Source organism: Cyprinus carpio, chromosome A1, assembly GCF_018340385.1.
Source record: "Cyprinus carpio isolate SPL01 chromosome A1, ASM1834038v1, whole genome shotgun sequence".
NCBI classification, from domain to species: Eukaryota; Metazoa; Chordata; class Actinopteri; order Cypriniformes; family Cyprinidae; genus Cyprinus; species Cyprinus carpio.
The window spans coordinates 37292159-37309113 of record NC_056572.1 but is presented as its reverse complement, the minus strand read 5'-3'; the positions used below and the strand labels follow the sequence as shown (position 1 = coordinate 37309113).

The 16955-nt window shown below is 35.5% G+C and overlaps 1 protein-coding gene across 1 annotated transcript; it reads right to left on the bottom strand.

Moving 5' to 3' along the window:
- Positions 1 to 1857: 1857 nt before the first annotated feature.
- On the bottom strand, positions 1858 to 16502 carry LOC122146460 (protein CD300H-like). Its single transcript, XM_042765293.1, has 2 exons — positions 16428 to 16502; positions 1858 to 2213 (listed from the first exon to the last, which is right to left on the bottom strand). Coding segments are annotated over exons 1-2 (342 nt in total). The 5' UTR covers positions 16429 to 16502; the 3' UTR covers positions 1858 to 1872.
- Between the last annotated feature and the right edge of the window lie 453 nt (positions 16503 to 16955).

The following is a 16955-nucleotide window of genomic DNA, read 5'->3' as shown; positions in this document are numbered from 1 at the left end:
GGTTAGTATCTTTAAAATGAGTTAGCTTTGTTTTGTTATTTGTTTTGGCTTTTCCCCCTTCTGAAGCTTATGTTGCTCCTTATCTACTTTTGTTTAATAAATTTACTATTTCACTTTAAAGAGTGTTTTTGGTGTTTTGAAGCCTTGGGAGTGAGAGCAGGGACTCCAGGGAGTCTGTTGATTGGCTCCCTGTTTATTGTTATGAAGGTTTTTTTTTTTTTTAAATACTCTTTGAGTAGAGATTTGACCTCATTCATAACACTGATATTGAACCTCAAAATATTTTAAACCTGAACTGCTCTTAAATCCTTATGTTATGGTTGTCACATCACTGTTCAATCTTATAGAGTGAATCTTAGGAAAAAATAATATATGTAATACACTCATATAACTAACTTACACAATCACTTGACAACCAACATAAATGATGCTATAACAGATATATCTTAAAGACATAGATATAAATCAAACAAAAATTATAGCTCAAGGGTCAGGAGCCCAACTAAAGCAAATACTGATCTCCACAATGGTAATGTCAAACAAAACAATAAAACATCATCATCTAATTCGCTGTAACTCTCAATAAGATCTCTTGATCTCTGATCTCTGATCTGAGTACATGTCTGTCAGTCTGGTTAGTAATGTGTGAAGCTGGTAAAGCTGTTTGTTGAGTTGTTTAAATCTTCAGTTGATTTCATCTAAAGCTGTGGCTGAAGTCAGTTGTAGTTCTTGTGTGTGTCTTGGTTCTCTTTTCTTCAGTGATTCTGTTCGTTAACAGCAGCTGTTCATCAGTGTCTGAATTCACTCATTAGTTTTCATTCTCTCTGTCAGGTGGACTGTATTAGTAAACTCATGTAGGGAATAGTGAATGAGGGTGTAGGGTGTGATTTGAATCACAGCCTCTGAGTGTCGACACTGAACGCTGTTAATTTACGATATATAGCAGCAGGCTACTTTCTCGAAAATGATGAATATTACCCAGAATGCACGTTTTAAAGAAAAACAGCATGTTACTGTCAAAATTTGGCCATTTTTTTACAGCAATTTTTAACAGTGATCTGACTGTAGCCTCACTGAGAGACTTCTGGAAATTGACAGCAGTGTAAATGAGCTCATCAGAGAGGATTGTGGGTAATTGTGCAGTAGACTGAACTGGGCTTTGTGTAAGCATCACCTCGTCTCTTGTGTCTTAATTTGCACACAGTCAGAGTGAATCCACCGATCAGCAGCAGAATCATACACACACTAATAATGATGATCATCGAGAAATCTGAGAATAAAACACACACAATGTTAAAGATAGTATACACATTATAGTGTTCATTTTCAGCCCTTTTCTATACAACATTCTTGGTTATAAATACATTTTACAAAACAAGTACAAGTAATAACAGAGAAACTAAAAAAAAAAGTAGAAGAAAACAGTATTCAACAATTTTTTACTCCAAATACTGATTGTATTATTGATATTTTGTTTTTATTTAAATATTTGAAGTCTTGAGAGTGAAGCAAATATAATGATTAAATTAAGTTATTGTACCTTTGCTGATGTTTAAATGCACTTTAGTGGTGACGTGAGCTCCACACCAGTATATCCCAGAATCCTCTTCTCTCAGATCAGTGATTTTCACAGTAAAGACTCCAGTAGATGCTTCATCACTGAAAGAGAATCGATCATCTCTGATCGTCTCCAATGAAACTCCATCCTTCACACACATGGAGGCTTCATGTGCTTTGCAGAAGCTTTTCTGATCTTCATCATGATGGGTCTGCACTGGATTGACACGTCGTCTCCTTCATACTTAGTCAAGGTCAGCTCTGGAAATGTTTACAGACACAAGAACATCAATTCACAGCCATAGTTTCACATATTCAGATGCAGAAACCTTCCTCACCCTCGTTCATGATGACGATCAGATGAGTGTAAAGATAATTGAGCTCTGTTTCTAATGTCACTGCACACCAGTATTTCCCAGCATCCTCTGCTGTCAGTCCAGTGATGGTCCCAGTGAAGACACCTGCAGTGATGTTATCATTCAGAGTCAATCTGTCAGTCTTGGTCTCGTTCTCTTCTCTCACAGTCTCACTGAGAGGATTTCTGTCTCTAGTGGAGCACTTCCCCTTACAGAGAGACTTTGGCTTTGATTTATAGATTGAATCATAAGAGCAGATGATCTCAGCAGATTCTCCTTCATGTCTCACTACTGGAGGCACTTTGTATAAAGAACAAGTAAATTGCAACATTAATGTACTTATAATATATTTCTGTGTTTGGTTTATAATGTAAACAATCATACTAAATAATAGCACATATTATCAACTCTGCTGCAAATGCAAATTGCAGAAACTTTTAAACAAGGTTTGATTGACAGTTTGTCTTACTCACTCATAACATGTATATGAACAGTATTAATAATGGAGTAACTGTACGAGTCTCTGTTGATCCAAACTCCACATAAATAAACTCCTCCATCATCTGGTGTCACAGCAGTGATTCTCACACTGAAGATGTTTTTATGTTTTTCATCAGAAATACTGAATCTTCTGTTCTTGTTCCATCTGCTGTAAATCGTCTCAATGGAGTCTTTTTCTTCTTTGAATACGATTTTGGGATCATTAATGTGATTCTGTGAATATTCACAGCTGAAATTGGCAGTTTCTCCAATATTCACCATCACTCTCTTTGACACTTTACAACATGAACCTGTCAGAAATATATTTTACTTTTAATCAGGCTTTTGAAGTGATTAGGAATTTTATTACATAGAATATACATCTCAACAAGACCACATGAAACTTCTAAATTATCTAAGCTAACAGAGTGTGTTAAAAATCTAAAAGACTGGATGACCAATAATTTTCTCCTGTTAAATTCGGATAAGACAGAGATATTGCTTACTGGACCAAAAAGCAGTACACAGAATCTCTTGGATTACAATTTTCATCTAGACGGATGTACTGTTACTTCCTCTACTGTCAAAAATCTGTGTGTTATATTATACAGAAATGATATTATACAAAAACAGCATTCTTCTATCTTAGAAACATTGCCAAGCTACGAAACATGTTTCCTGTTTCTGATGCAGAAAATCTAGTTCATGCATTCGTGACCTCTAGACTGGACTATTGTAAACAAGCTACAGGTAGTCCAAAATGCAGCGGCTAGAGTTCTTACCAAGTCAAGAAAATATGATCATATTACCCCAATCTTACGGTCTTTGCACTGGCTACCTTTTAAGTTCCGTATCAATTACAAAATATTATTACACACCTATAAGGCCTCTAGTGGTGCAGAAATGATCAGTGAATTAGGGTGACAATATTTGGAGTGTTACAAGCTCTTGGTGCATAAAGAAGATCTGTAAAGTTGCAAAGACTAAAGTCTCAAATCCAAAGAGATATTCTTTATAAAAGTTAAGAGTCAACCACACCCCCCCTAAAATGGCTCGTTCTAACAGGCCCCCACATCTCTACGTCACTATGTGGGAAGATTTGCATAACGCCACCCAAATGTTCATGCAAAGAAAGAAGGCGTTAACTTTTTTTCTCGCTACTGCCACCGGTGCCATGTCGTGGAGACACTGTGTTTCGTTGTGAAAGCGAAAATACTTTGTTTGGTCTTCCAAAACAGGACACAACTAGAAATCAGTGGTTAAGTTGTATTTACAACACTGTTCCAGAAAAGTCCAACACAAATATTCAGATGGGTATCAACCCAAAAATTCAGATCTGTTTCCTGTGAGAGTAGCCTACAATGGCGGTGTCTGTTTCTATAAAGTGAAGCAATTCCAACTTTGCAAGGACAGTCTGGCGCTTCTGACTCACTGTCTGTAAGTACGTTTACATATTTAAAGAACTTGCCACTGATGATTCAAACGCAAGTTTTGAACAGTGTAGAGTAGTGCTTAATGTTTGTCATTTCTCCAATCACAAATGCAGACATGGTTTTAAGTTACGTGGCCCGATATGCAATGCAACGCATAAAAGAGACAGTATAAGTCATTATATTTAGTAATTATGTGCCTACTGGATGCAACAAATGCCTCGTTTATAATGGGTTTTATTGGTTTTATCTCATCGCTTTGGTGTCCTGACATTTTATCTTACCCGTCAGGCACACACACCCGGCATCACAGTATGTTAATGGGCATAACATTTCCATCACACGTTTGTGTTATTTTTTCTGTCACAACGCACTGGACAGCTGGCCAATCAGAGCACACCTCGCTTTTCAGAACGATGTGCTTTGTAAAAATCAACATGTTTCAGAAAAGTGGGGCATAGAGGAGAAACAATTATGTACAGTTTGTGGAAAATAATGTTGTTTTCACACCCTAAACCACATAAACACATTGCATTACACCAAATACAAAAAATAATGTTCTTTTTAGCAACGTGATATGACCCCTTTAATAGTTTAGCTCCTGTGTACCTAACTAGTTGTCTGCCACACTGCAACCCATCATGCTCCCTAAGGTCACAAAACTCTGGACTCTTGGTAGTACCTAGGATAGCAAAGTCCACTAAAGGAGGTAGAGCTTTTTCACATTTGGCTCCCAAACTCTGAAATAGCCTTCATGATAATGTTCGGGATTCAGACACACTCTCTATGTTTAAATCTAGATTAAAGACACATCTCTTTAGCCAAGCATTCAAATAATGCATCTCATAACCCTGTACTTCAGTTACATCTGATCAAATGCACAATAACATTCTTTTGCTTGGGTTGAACACATAATTTTTGCTTGGTTGGAACAGCAGTTACACTAAGTATGTCTCTATTTCCTTCTCTGTTTCTGTCACCGTGGGATTGGCCTCCCGAGGTAACTTTGCACAAGCTTCATTCATGCTTGATTTTTTACTGTACATTTCGGCCACATGGACATCAACTTGAGATAGTCACCATTGATAAGCTATTACTAAATATAATGTAGACATTTTAATTTTCTGTAAAGCTGCTTTGCAACGATTTGCATCGTTAAAAGAGCTATACAAATGAATTTGAATTTAATTTGATCTTAAAATGACTGACCTTCTTCCACATGTAAAGTCATATCTATACCCCACTCGTAAAGAACACCAATCCAGTATCCTCCAGCATCATGCTCCTTCAAATCTCTGATGTAGATCATGAGGTTTCCCTCATTATTTTGAAACAATGTGAATTTTCCAACACTGATCCATTTGTCATGCTTCATATTATTCATTATATTTGTCCACTCAGGTAATTTATTCATGCATTTAACATTTGCACTGAACCAAAGTTTCCCAGAATCCACAAGAACACTTCCTCCAGAATATCCCGTGACGCTAAAGCATCTCACTGCAGCTGTCAATCAGATTGATACTGTGATCAGAAAGCTGATGAACAGAAAACAGCATCATTACTGCAGTGATGAAAGAGAAAGCTCTGACCTGAGATCAGGTAGAAAGTGAGGAAGATGAGGAGGATCTTCATTGTGAGTTGAGTTCAGTCTTCTTTCTGCTGAATGATCTCTGTGTGAATCTCTCTCTCTGTCTCTACGTCTGTCTGCTTTAGTTTAGTTACTTCCTCTTTATTCAGCTCTTTATCAGTAATGAGCAGCTTTACTGCCTCCTCCCACCATCACCACTGACTGAACATCACATTAATCACACTGAAAGAGCGCCACCTAGTGGAGTTACACTGTCTGATACTGAGTCATTGGTTGTCTTTTGTTAACTTAGGCTAATATTGGTAACAGCAGTCGGCGCGGGGCGTGCCAAAAGGTTTCTCATTGGTCAAAGGAGTTTTACTCTGTTGGCCAATCAGCGGTAAATATACATGTACTAAATTTCCTTTAGACAAGAGAAGGTGGCGGCGATAAGACGTGAGGGTAATTATTCATCATACGTTTATCTATACTTTATACACCACAAATATGTATATTAAAGATAGCTTGTTACAATACGATCATAATTTTCCCTTTGCGTTATACTTGCAGCTTTGAGTAATTGGTTTATTGTTGTTGACAGACATACTGTATGTACAGTGAGACAAAACGATGAGCGCATCTGCATCGAAGCTCTCAGAGCTGATAGTTTGTATCTGCGTCCTTTTTGTGCAATACAGTACAGAATACATCTTGTAAGTATAATAATTATTACCACTTCTGCTATTACAACAATCTATGAAGACGATTAGACAAAATAAAAAAAAACTAATTTAGAGTTTGTTTCTACCTTTCTGCTAAGTAGCCAACTAATGCAGAGTATATTCAAGTTGCCAACATACTGGTTGTGAAGTAACCTTTCCAGAGAAATATAAAAGGAAAATGACTGTAAGTTGCTTGTTTTTTAATCCATTGGTTTATCTCTATCAACATACATAAACACACCGATATTGTAGTAACAATATATTTGTAATCTTTATTTGCTGGAACAAAAATGACAATCAGTCAAATTTGTGTTTTTTAGCACACCTGACACATCCCTAAACCTGAAATTTAAAGCAGAACGTGCACCACTTGCAGGTTATTGTAACATATGTAAGCGCACTGCCATATGCATCATTTATTTTTGCACTGTTAATCAATTTTCCATTTTCACTTAGTGTGCAGGTCAGTGTAAGGAAGATACTGTACTACAGATATTATTTAAAAAATTTTTGTATATACTTCACTTTTTAGCACTGCCCAACCATCATCTTAATGTTTATGCAGTTCAATGTTTTTTATTATTTTTTATATCTAAAGCACCTTGTTTCAATAAGTATTTAGATGTTTCTCATATCTGTCAGGGGTCTAAGCATGATCTGTTTCTGTTGTTGTTCTGATTGAAGGAAACTTGTGTTGGGGAGGATTCAGTGTTCTGTTTGAGGTCCATGTGAATGTGCTACAAAGAGGAGTATCCAGAAAACACCTCCAGACCCCTGGACTGTCAAAGACCACAAGGCAGGAACATTCTCCTGGAGACGCTTGAGAAAGCACAGAAGGAATGTCTTTGGAGGATGTACTTAAAAACACCCATACTTAAGAACACCTGCTGGAGTGAGTATAGTAAATAAATAATCAACTGTAAAATATCTTGTTTCAAATCTTTTTCATGCAATATTTTATTCTTCTGTACCCTTTTTGCCCATCTGTTAAAAATTTAAAACAATAGTTTTAGAAAACAATGTAAGATTTAACAGTGTATACAAGAACATGAAATGCATCATATATTGTGACCCTTGTACGTTAGCTTCTAATAGTTTTTGCAGTTCTGCACTGTATGTAGCTACTCTGTCTGAGCCAAAGAGGATGGAACAGAATTTGATGAATTTGAAAAGTGTCTTCTTTTTTTTTTTTTATTAGTTTTTTTTTTTGAAAAGCGTTTATTGTTTTTTTATATTATTATTATTGTTATTTTTTTTATTTAACTTTTTTTTTTTTTTATTGTAGGTGGTAATTGTTGGAGTATTTTTTAGTGTGGTGACAGAAGATGGAGTATGGGTGTTGGTGTTCATACAGCCTTGGTGAAGCCTTCATAACAGCCTTCTGGATGTATTTTGCTTTCAACATTACATATCCAACATACCTGAGAAAGACACTGACTTTCCTTCAGAGGCACACTGTCAACATTGTGGAAGATGGAGACAAGCACTGCCAGTAACTTTCCTCTGAGTGATCAGCCTTTGTATTAGATCCTCATGCCATCAACTCTACCATTGCCCAAAGTGCACTCGAAGGACATTCACTCTTTTGAAGTTAATCCAACATGTTGAGTTGTACATGCACATGAACCAAATTTTAGTATAACCTGTGGTATAGATGAGTGCCAATCAACTTTTTTGTGATTCCATTCTTTTATAAAACATGCAAAGGAATCATATGTACTTTTGGTAACAAAAATGACTGTCTCAGTGAAGAGTCTGCAGTACAATTATATTATAATATAATGTGGAGAAGGGTCTGGCTGCAGACTTGCACTTGCACTCTCAGACACTTGCGCTTCTGCTAGTGACAACACTTGCAGTCTTTTTTTTATTTGTATTTAGTTATACTTATTGGTTACTTTTTGTTTGAATCTCTCAACATTTGTGTTTTCTCTTGTGTAGGTATGATTGACTGGAAGTCTGTCAGTCCAGATGTGAGGAAGACATACAGAGTGAGTTGGAGCTCAGCAGCTGTGATGGCTGTGGATACATCCAGTGTTGGGGGTAATGCATTACAAGTAACGCAAGTTACGTAATCAGATTACTTTTTTCAAGTAACTAGTAAAGTAACGCATTACTTTTAATCTACAAGAAAATATCTGAGTTACTGTTTTTCAAAAAAGTAACGCCAGTTACTTTGTATCCCATTTTTTGACTGACAAGCCTCCTGTTCCCATATTGGGAGAAATCGAAAGTATGGAGGCGTTGTGTGCGCTGTGTGAACATGATGTTACTGTAGTTCTAGACTAAATGTGAATGTGCATTAATTCATCCCACTCACAAAAAAACAAAAAACAAAACAGATTTAGTATTAATCAAAATTAATCAAAACAGTGAAATGCAAACTCAGAATATGACGCAAACCTGCAATAACTAAATATATTAAATAACACAAATGTATCTATTCCCATTTTATTAACTAGTGTCTTTGCTGCTGACCTTTAATGATCCAGTTCAACCATACTAATAATCAAAAATTACTTTAGATAAACTAACAATTGTGCTTCATTGTTTTTTTTTTTTTTTTTTTTTTTATTGCTGACGAGTGTTGAGCCTTCTTCTCCTGTGTTCTACTGTACAGAAGTGAATTTACTTTTCCTTCATCCTGAGGTTTATTCATTACACTTTTTGGTGTGAAAGGGCTTTTACATTTTCTATAAATAGAACTTCTTATATTAAAAACAATCAAGCCCTGCTCATATTTAAAAAGTAACGTGAAAGCAACGCAAAAGTAATGTAACACATTACTTTCCATTAAAAGTAACTAAGTAACGTATTTAGTTACTTTTTTAGGGAGTAACGCAATATTGTAAGGCATTACTTTTAAAAGTAACTTTCCCCAACACTGGATACATCTACAGAAACACCACTGGATACTGTAGCCATGGAAAGAAGGGGGTCTTCACAGCTTTCTATTCAGACAAAGAGTTTGCTGGATTCTGTTCTATGGACTGCTACTACAGAATGAATGAATGAATGAATGAGTGGTTTATCTATCTATCTATCTATCTATCTATCTATCTATCTATCTATCTATCTATCTATCTATCTATCTATCTATCTATATATTTAATTTTTTTTACTTGAATTGGCGGCTGAAACTGAAAGCTAAATAAATGTTTTAGTTGATAAAGCTGTGTCTGTTTGCTTATGTCACTTAACATAAGGTTACTAAACTCTTCTGACTAAGTTTTGTCAAATATTTATTTTTCTCTATCAGGCAAAACATTTTTCGAGGGTAACACTACAATAAGGTTTCATTTGTTGACACTGATGTATTAACTAACATTAACTATGAGCAATACATTTGATACAGTGTTTATTAAACTTTGTTAATTAATAAAAAATACAGCTGTTCGTTGTTTATTCTTGTTAGTTCACTTCACAGTGCATTAACTAATGTTAACAAATACAACTTTTGACTTTAACTTAAGAACAGCTAGTGTGACTAACGAGACGTTTTGTATTCTCGAAAAATAATTGTAATTTTTTTTTTGATTATTGATAAATCAAGACCTAAACTTGCGGTGGTGATGACGTCAGTAAACCCGCGAGAAAAGGTGCACAAGCAGCAGGTATGAAAAGTAATTTAAAATAATATTCTTGATAGCATTAACGCCGTTTTTAACTTGGAAGAATTAAATTTGGATTATGTTTGAATATATGGTTTCCTTTTAATCTGCGATTAAGAGTATATGCCTCGCCACCCTTTTTCACTTTTTTTTTTTTTTTTTTTACAGGCATCTTTCGCATTACCTTTTGGCACGCCCCACACCTTTCGTTTCACCAATGAGAAACCTTTTGGCATGCCCCACACCTTTTGGCACGCCCATTGCTCCAGGCTGCAGTTACCCCTACTTGAGTCATTTAGCAGTGTTGCCCAGCAGGGTGACCTTTAGTTACACCACTGCTGTCAAACCCCAAATGGAATCATAAAAATCATCCATATGCTTTGTGCTTTGTAACTGCAAAACGTCAGATGACATAAAACAGGTCTGTTTGAAAACAGGTCTAAGATGAATTGTTTACTCACAGAACATCTTCTCCTCTCTGCTCTGTGCAAATTTTGAGACACCCGCGAACTTTGTTCACATTTGAATGGATGCACATTTAGAGAAATGGGAGGAGTTTAAAATAAACCTCATCGCATGGATTGTTGACGTGCAATATTTCAATATTTAGTTTCTAAATTAAAAATTGACCATGTGTGATAAGATGCACAAGGTCACAATTACTGTATGACTCATTATTAGTCCCACTATTACTGAGGTAGTTTTATTAGGTGTTTTAATCACACAGAGTTCAGTACCGAAGTAGAACAATGCTCCAAGAGCTACAGGATGCAGAGGGGGTCGATGGATTGGACTTTTAAGGACTTAAAAAACAGACATTTTACAATGCACCCTAAATTATGACTGCAGTTTGCGGAACTTAATAGCAAAACCAGTTTTACAAATTTAAGAATCTGTTTATAATTTGATCCAACATCCTGACATAATATCGATGAATTCTAAGGTGATCTGCATTGTATTGGCCTTTTAATGTGAACACGATGGCAGCTGTTTACTGATTAGATTCACTATAGCTTTCATTGAAGGGGTTCTGCTGGTCTCTGATCTTCCTACTAAGAGTCAAACTACATGTGAATGTTTACATGTCTCTAGTTCTCGTGACCAGGTGCTGCTTAAAACATTTGTAGATAATGTTATCTATATCTGTCCTGTATTAAGTATTTCATTTGACCCCAATAAAACATTTTGAAGGAAGAACTGAGATATTACAGAAACATTTAATTTTTTTCATGTATTACACCATTTCTCAGCATCTTTTTATAGAGAGGAAAATGTGTGTTATATATTACAAAAATTCACAGCATTGTTTATGGAGTGGAAAATTTGTCTACAGAAACTAGTTTTTTGTTTTTGTGAAATATTTTTATATATTAAAAAGATTACTATGCAAAACCCTGCAAATACAAAACATTGAGAACTTTACAAGCCAGTCTTTTTTTGACTAGTAAGGCAGTTTCTTGATCATCAAAACCCCCATTCAATGCTTACAGTAGAGATGAATACAAGATGAATTACTGAATGTGCAGCTTAGTCTTTATCTTCTGCTCACAATGTTCTGCTTACGTCTCAGTCTCATTTGTCTCACTGTGGGTTTCCTAAAGAAGTCTGATTAATCTTCACAATCAAGTTAAACTGAGACCCGAACCTTCATTTGTTTTCTGTGGCTTTGAATTGGAAAGAAAAATGTGCTGCAGATTTAAACAAACATCAAAAAACACACAAATAGTTATGAAGCTGCTTTAATGTTACTGTTATGATTACAACCACAACAACTAATCAGTAAGATCATTAATATTAATTAATAATGAAAAATTGCCCTGTAAGTTGCATTTGCTGTTGAGACACATTTTACCCAGCGCAAAATCTTTTTAACAGTGAGACTGACTTTACTGACTGACATTAATCACACTGAAAGAGCACCACCTAGTGGAGTTACAGTGTCTGATACTCAGAGCTCAAACAGGTTTCATGCCTTCTATATGAGGAGAAATGACACTCATGTAAACTGATCTGCATTATTTAAATCTTCCACTAGAACATGAACATGTAAGTTCACCGAGGTACACTAGATACAAGGCACTCTTGGAAATGACAAAATGCATCTCATTCTTGGAGTTGCTTTGTTTCACTTGTAAGAAACAACACCTTTTTAGGAGCAAACAGACTTGTATTTGTTTGGATACTTTTGGGGGCAGGAGGAACATCATCGAAAAAAACAACAACAAAAAAATACATCAACAACATCAACAACAACAACAAAAAGGTGATTTCAGCACCATGGACAGCATCTGTCAAATTTCAGCACCACTGAAGACAATTTAACGAGAGTGGACTGCTGCGACTTGGGTTTATCTTTCTTTCTTTCTTTCTTTCTTTCTTTCTTTCTTTCTTTCTTTCTTTCTTTCTTTCTTTCTTTCTTTCTTTTCTTTCTTTTCATTCTGACTTGTTTCTTTTTTGATGATAAAAATATATTTAAGAACAACAATTCCATGTAATTATCAAATATTAGGTTAAAGCTTTACTCCTCCAGATTCACTGTTTATTTTCAAACATACAAGATGCATGTAGATCAGTGACGTTCACAACTCATCATAACAGAATAAGAAAATATGAAAATCTGTTCTATATCAAATGCCACACAACTACATAAAGTTTATTTTAATGAAACTAATAATGCAATGTTCATTTATATTTGCCACTAGATAGGGCCAAACGTTTCTGTAAGACGGCTGGTTGTGCCTTTACTGTAGATGCAACAAAACTATAATACGATTACTTATATGAAATCACAAACACTATGTAATAGATCTAACACAATTACCTTAGCGGTTGTGTTTTTCGGCGCCATTAGGTGGCACTAACCATCTTCCTAGATGAGTATTTAGCCAGATACTATACATGAAAAAGTAGGCAAGCGTTTGGATAGAGGAAGTAATGGCTTTCTTGTGCTATTCCAACCTTCTTTCTGAGGTCCTATGATTGAGGAATTTGTTTCCTTTTGGTCAATCAGTAAGTAGTGTTGTTGTGTTTTCATGCATTGTATGTTTTTGGTGTTAGCTTAATGTATAATTATTGTATTGCGTATGCATTGATCATTAAGACAATCATGCATGATAATTGTGAATGTGTCTTTATTTAGATGTACCTTTATTCCTTGCTTTCTTTCTTATGAGTAAAGAGTTCAAAAGGTTTGCTTCCACAAACAGCCTACTTTGTTGTTTGATGCTGGACTCATGAACACTTGGGACGTTTTACACAAACACAAAGAGCAGGTGGATACTACATGTGGAAGACAGGAGGACTCTTTGTTGTATCAAGTTTGACCTGCTTATGTCAACATTGGATTACCACTAACTGAACATTGCTTTCCTAGAGTGGGGATTTTTGCCTGATCATCATAATCTCAACCATTACCAAAAATTGTTGGCTTCATCATCAGCTAAGTTTTACCATTCTTATTTCTGGTTCATATCACCTCAATATTGAACATTTCTTGATTATTTTATTTAGTGATTATTTTTGATCATTTCATTTTACATTTTCTTTTTGGTGTTTCTCTGTTTTCTGTGCAATGTAAATGTTTTTGATGATTGATGGGGTTGCTGAATATAATATACATGCAATTCACTGCAAGTTTTGGGTGTGTTGTGTTTTAATTTGTTTTGTTAGTTAATTGGATATGGACATTCATTTAATAATACCTAGATTTAAGCTTTCCGTCGTTACTCTGATATATAACCATAAACTCAAATGTACTTTGTTAGGTAAATCCATAGGAGACTCCCTGACCATGGTTTACAAGAATAAACTTAAAAACATGAAAATATAAAACTTCATTTTTACAGTACAATTCAAGTTGTTCTCACTGAATCTTTTCATAGAAAAGTTCAATGTCTTTACTGTCTGTCCTTATAGTATTCCAGAAACAATTTCACAAAATTACAGTGTTTAACAGTGAATTTTAGTGGTCAGGGAGATGAAAGTCAAGCATGTGTCAATTCCCTGTTCCTATCACAGCTGCAGGTTATTGAAGGGCATCTTGGTTTGACCAAAATAACTTAAATGCAAAAGAAAACCACAAGGCAGCACGTTGATGATCTTTATCACACTGACCACAGTATTTAACAACCCAGCAAACACAAACCACTGAGACATTTACAAGCAAGTCTCTTTAATAACCTAGTACAAATACTGTATTACAGTACAGTATTACATGATAAAATAACTAAATTTAACAACACAAATATATAACATGTAAAGATTTTTCCAAACATTCTGTGATTTGTGGACTTGCTTTTTTTTTCTTTCTTATTATAAAAGTAAAACTGTCAAATCACACATGGATAATTTGTTGATCATAAAATGTTTTTCATGTTTTGTTTCAGGTGAATCCCTGAATGAGCAGCTCTTGGTCTTTATTGTCTTCTGCTCACAATAGATGTTCATCTTCTGTCTGAGTTCAGTCTCATGTGTCTCGCTGTGGGTTTCCTGAATAAAGCTGTTTAACCTTTACACTCTAAACTGAGACCCTGAACTGTCAAACTGTTTTCTGTGGCTTTGAGTTGGAGAGAAAAATAGCCTGTTCATCACGCAAACACACACACACACACACACACACGCACACACACACACACACACACACACACACACACACAATGCCATTTTCAAGTCTTCAAATATGACAATAAATGGCAAATCATTTCAAAAAATTAATTAAAGCTAATTAATACAGTCAATAAATTAAATTACCTGATTGTTGGTAGTTTATATCAGTATTTAAATCTGTCCTGAACATGATATTAAATAAAATTCATGAAATTATATCATTCAAATTTCAGACCTTTTCCTTTGCTTAAACTATGAATCTTTCTCACGATCTTTCTTGATAACAATCAGACCATTATGTTCTTATACTGTATTTCTGGGATCTGGTATTTCAAACTAGATTCACTCCCTATGCACTGCTGTTAATGCTATCAAGGTCTTCCTTTATACTCTCTGTGTAACTATTTTGTATGTACAAATCTAAAGCAGGACAAATAGCATAGCATATAGCATATTCAAAGAGATGAAAACAAGCCATTTTAACAGTTCTGAACAGAGTACAAATGATGATTCTCAAACTTCATGTGTCTCATCATAAAGGTCTGTTTAAGAGCTGCTATTAAAGAGTCTTTACTGTATGTGTTAAAAGCTGCTGTGTGTCTATATGTGGAGTGGAAACTTTACAGTATCTTCTAGAAGTGTCAGTCTAGGGGTTTATTTCCTGTCTTCATAACACCCTCACATAAACTGACATGACAGACTATTTTAAACATGTGAAAGAAGCAACTTGAGCAGCAGCGGAAACTTGTCTCATGATTCACAAACTGAACTAAACAACCCTCATCAAACCCAACAACTGCTCAACACTAAATTATGGATTACAAGCAGATTTTAGCAATAAACTGTGAATGTAAACAAATGTAAAACAACAACAACAAAAAAACTAAAGTGAGTTAGTTGAGTGTCATGCAGTGACTGACTGCAGCGTAATCAGAGTGAATCTCATCCTCACTGAATCTGACTGTAGCATCACCGAGAGACTCTTCATGCTTCTGGAAACTGACAGCAGCGTACAGGAGCTCATCAGAGGGGATTGTGGGTAATTCATCATGACTGTTCATTTGAGCTGATCCAGGATCTGAGAGAGAATCACATCTGCTGTCTGCACATGATGACTGAATGAAGATAAAATGTACAGGAGATGTACATTAAAAGAATGGCAGCTGGTGGGGGAAGTTTTTGAGGAGGCTGAGGTGTAAATTAAAATTAATCATTAGCCGTGACAAAACAATATCACACTTGTAATTAACAAAAAAAAACTGTGTAATACACTACTAAACATGGATAAAGACATAACTGACAATACTTTATAAAAAATAATAACTTATAAAGCAGCTTCTCAAGGCACTTGCAGCCAGTAGACCAGCTTGTGTGGAGCGTAAGTGATGCTTGGGTGTATGTAGAGTTGACTGGAAGCCAGAGCAAGGACTTTAGGATTGGAGTAATGTGTTCATTACACTGTGACTCACCATTGTATTTTTCTCTCTCTTTTTCTTGTCTGATTTTGAGGTTCTTCCTGATTAACCCCAACACAAAGCAAATCAGAAAGTGAAAGACAAACTCGATCAACAATTAAATGTCAGCAGCATCTGAGACAGAAACTCAATTGAGTGAGATTTACTGAAGCAGTTCAGAGACACTCAAACAATTTAATTAAATGATTCAAGAGATAAATATTGAAACACAGTGTCACCTCATCTCTTGTGTCTTAATTTGCACACAGTCAGAAGTGAATCCAGCGATCAGCAGCAGAATCATACACACACTAATAATGATGATCACGGAGAAATCTGAGAATAAAACACACAACACACAGTCCAGAGGTAATGATAAAATAGCTACACAATTATTAAAATGTATTTGAGTGAGTCATAAATGTCTGTTTTAACATTTTCTATACAATAAATATGTATAGAACTCAGTTTGTAATGTTTGATAACCTGTGATCTCGTTCATTAAGGAACTAGTTGTGTATTCTCTTTCATGTCTCACTGCTGGAGGCACTTTTAACAAACAAACATGATAATTCGACACACACAACTTGTTTTACTGAATGCACTATATCTATTCAAATGAAATCATGTGAATGGACTCACTGATGAGGTTGAGCTGAATTTTAGTGTTCAGGGAGATGAAAGTCAGATATGTGTCTCTGGTTTCTGCTCCACACCAGTAAAACTCCAGCATCTCTCACACTCACATTACTGATGCTCACTGTAACAACTCTCTCTTCATTTCTCTCTGATGAACCCACTCATTTCTCTCACTTTATATGAGATGATGGTTTGGCAGATGTGATTATCATCCTCTTTGCAGAAATGAACTTCATGTTCCTCTGGGATCTGACAGGTGATGTTGACTTCTCCACCAAGATACACAGATTCAGTCATACTCTTTGGATATTTTGTATCTGTTAACCAAGAAAAATAGCATACAAATCAGAACAGATTCTCCAAACATGCAAGATAAAGTACCCGAGTTTCCTCACCATGTGTGACGTTCAGCTGTAGTTCAGTGAAGCTCTCAGTATAGTCAGATACGTTCACTCCACACCTGTATGTTCCTGCATCTGCAGCTTTCAGCTCTCTAAAAAACACCATCAAGACTCCTTCCACTGGTGTCGT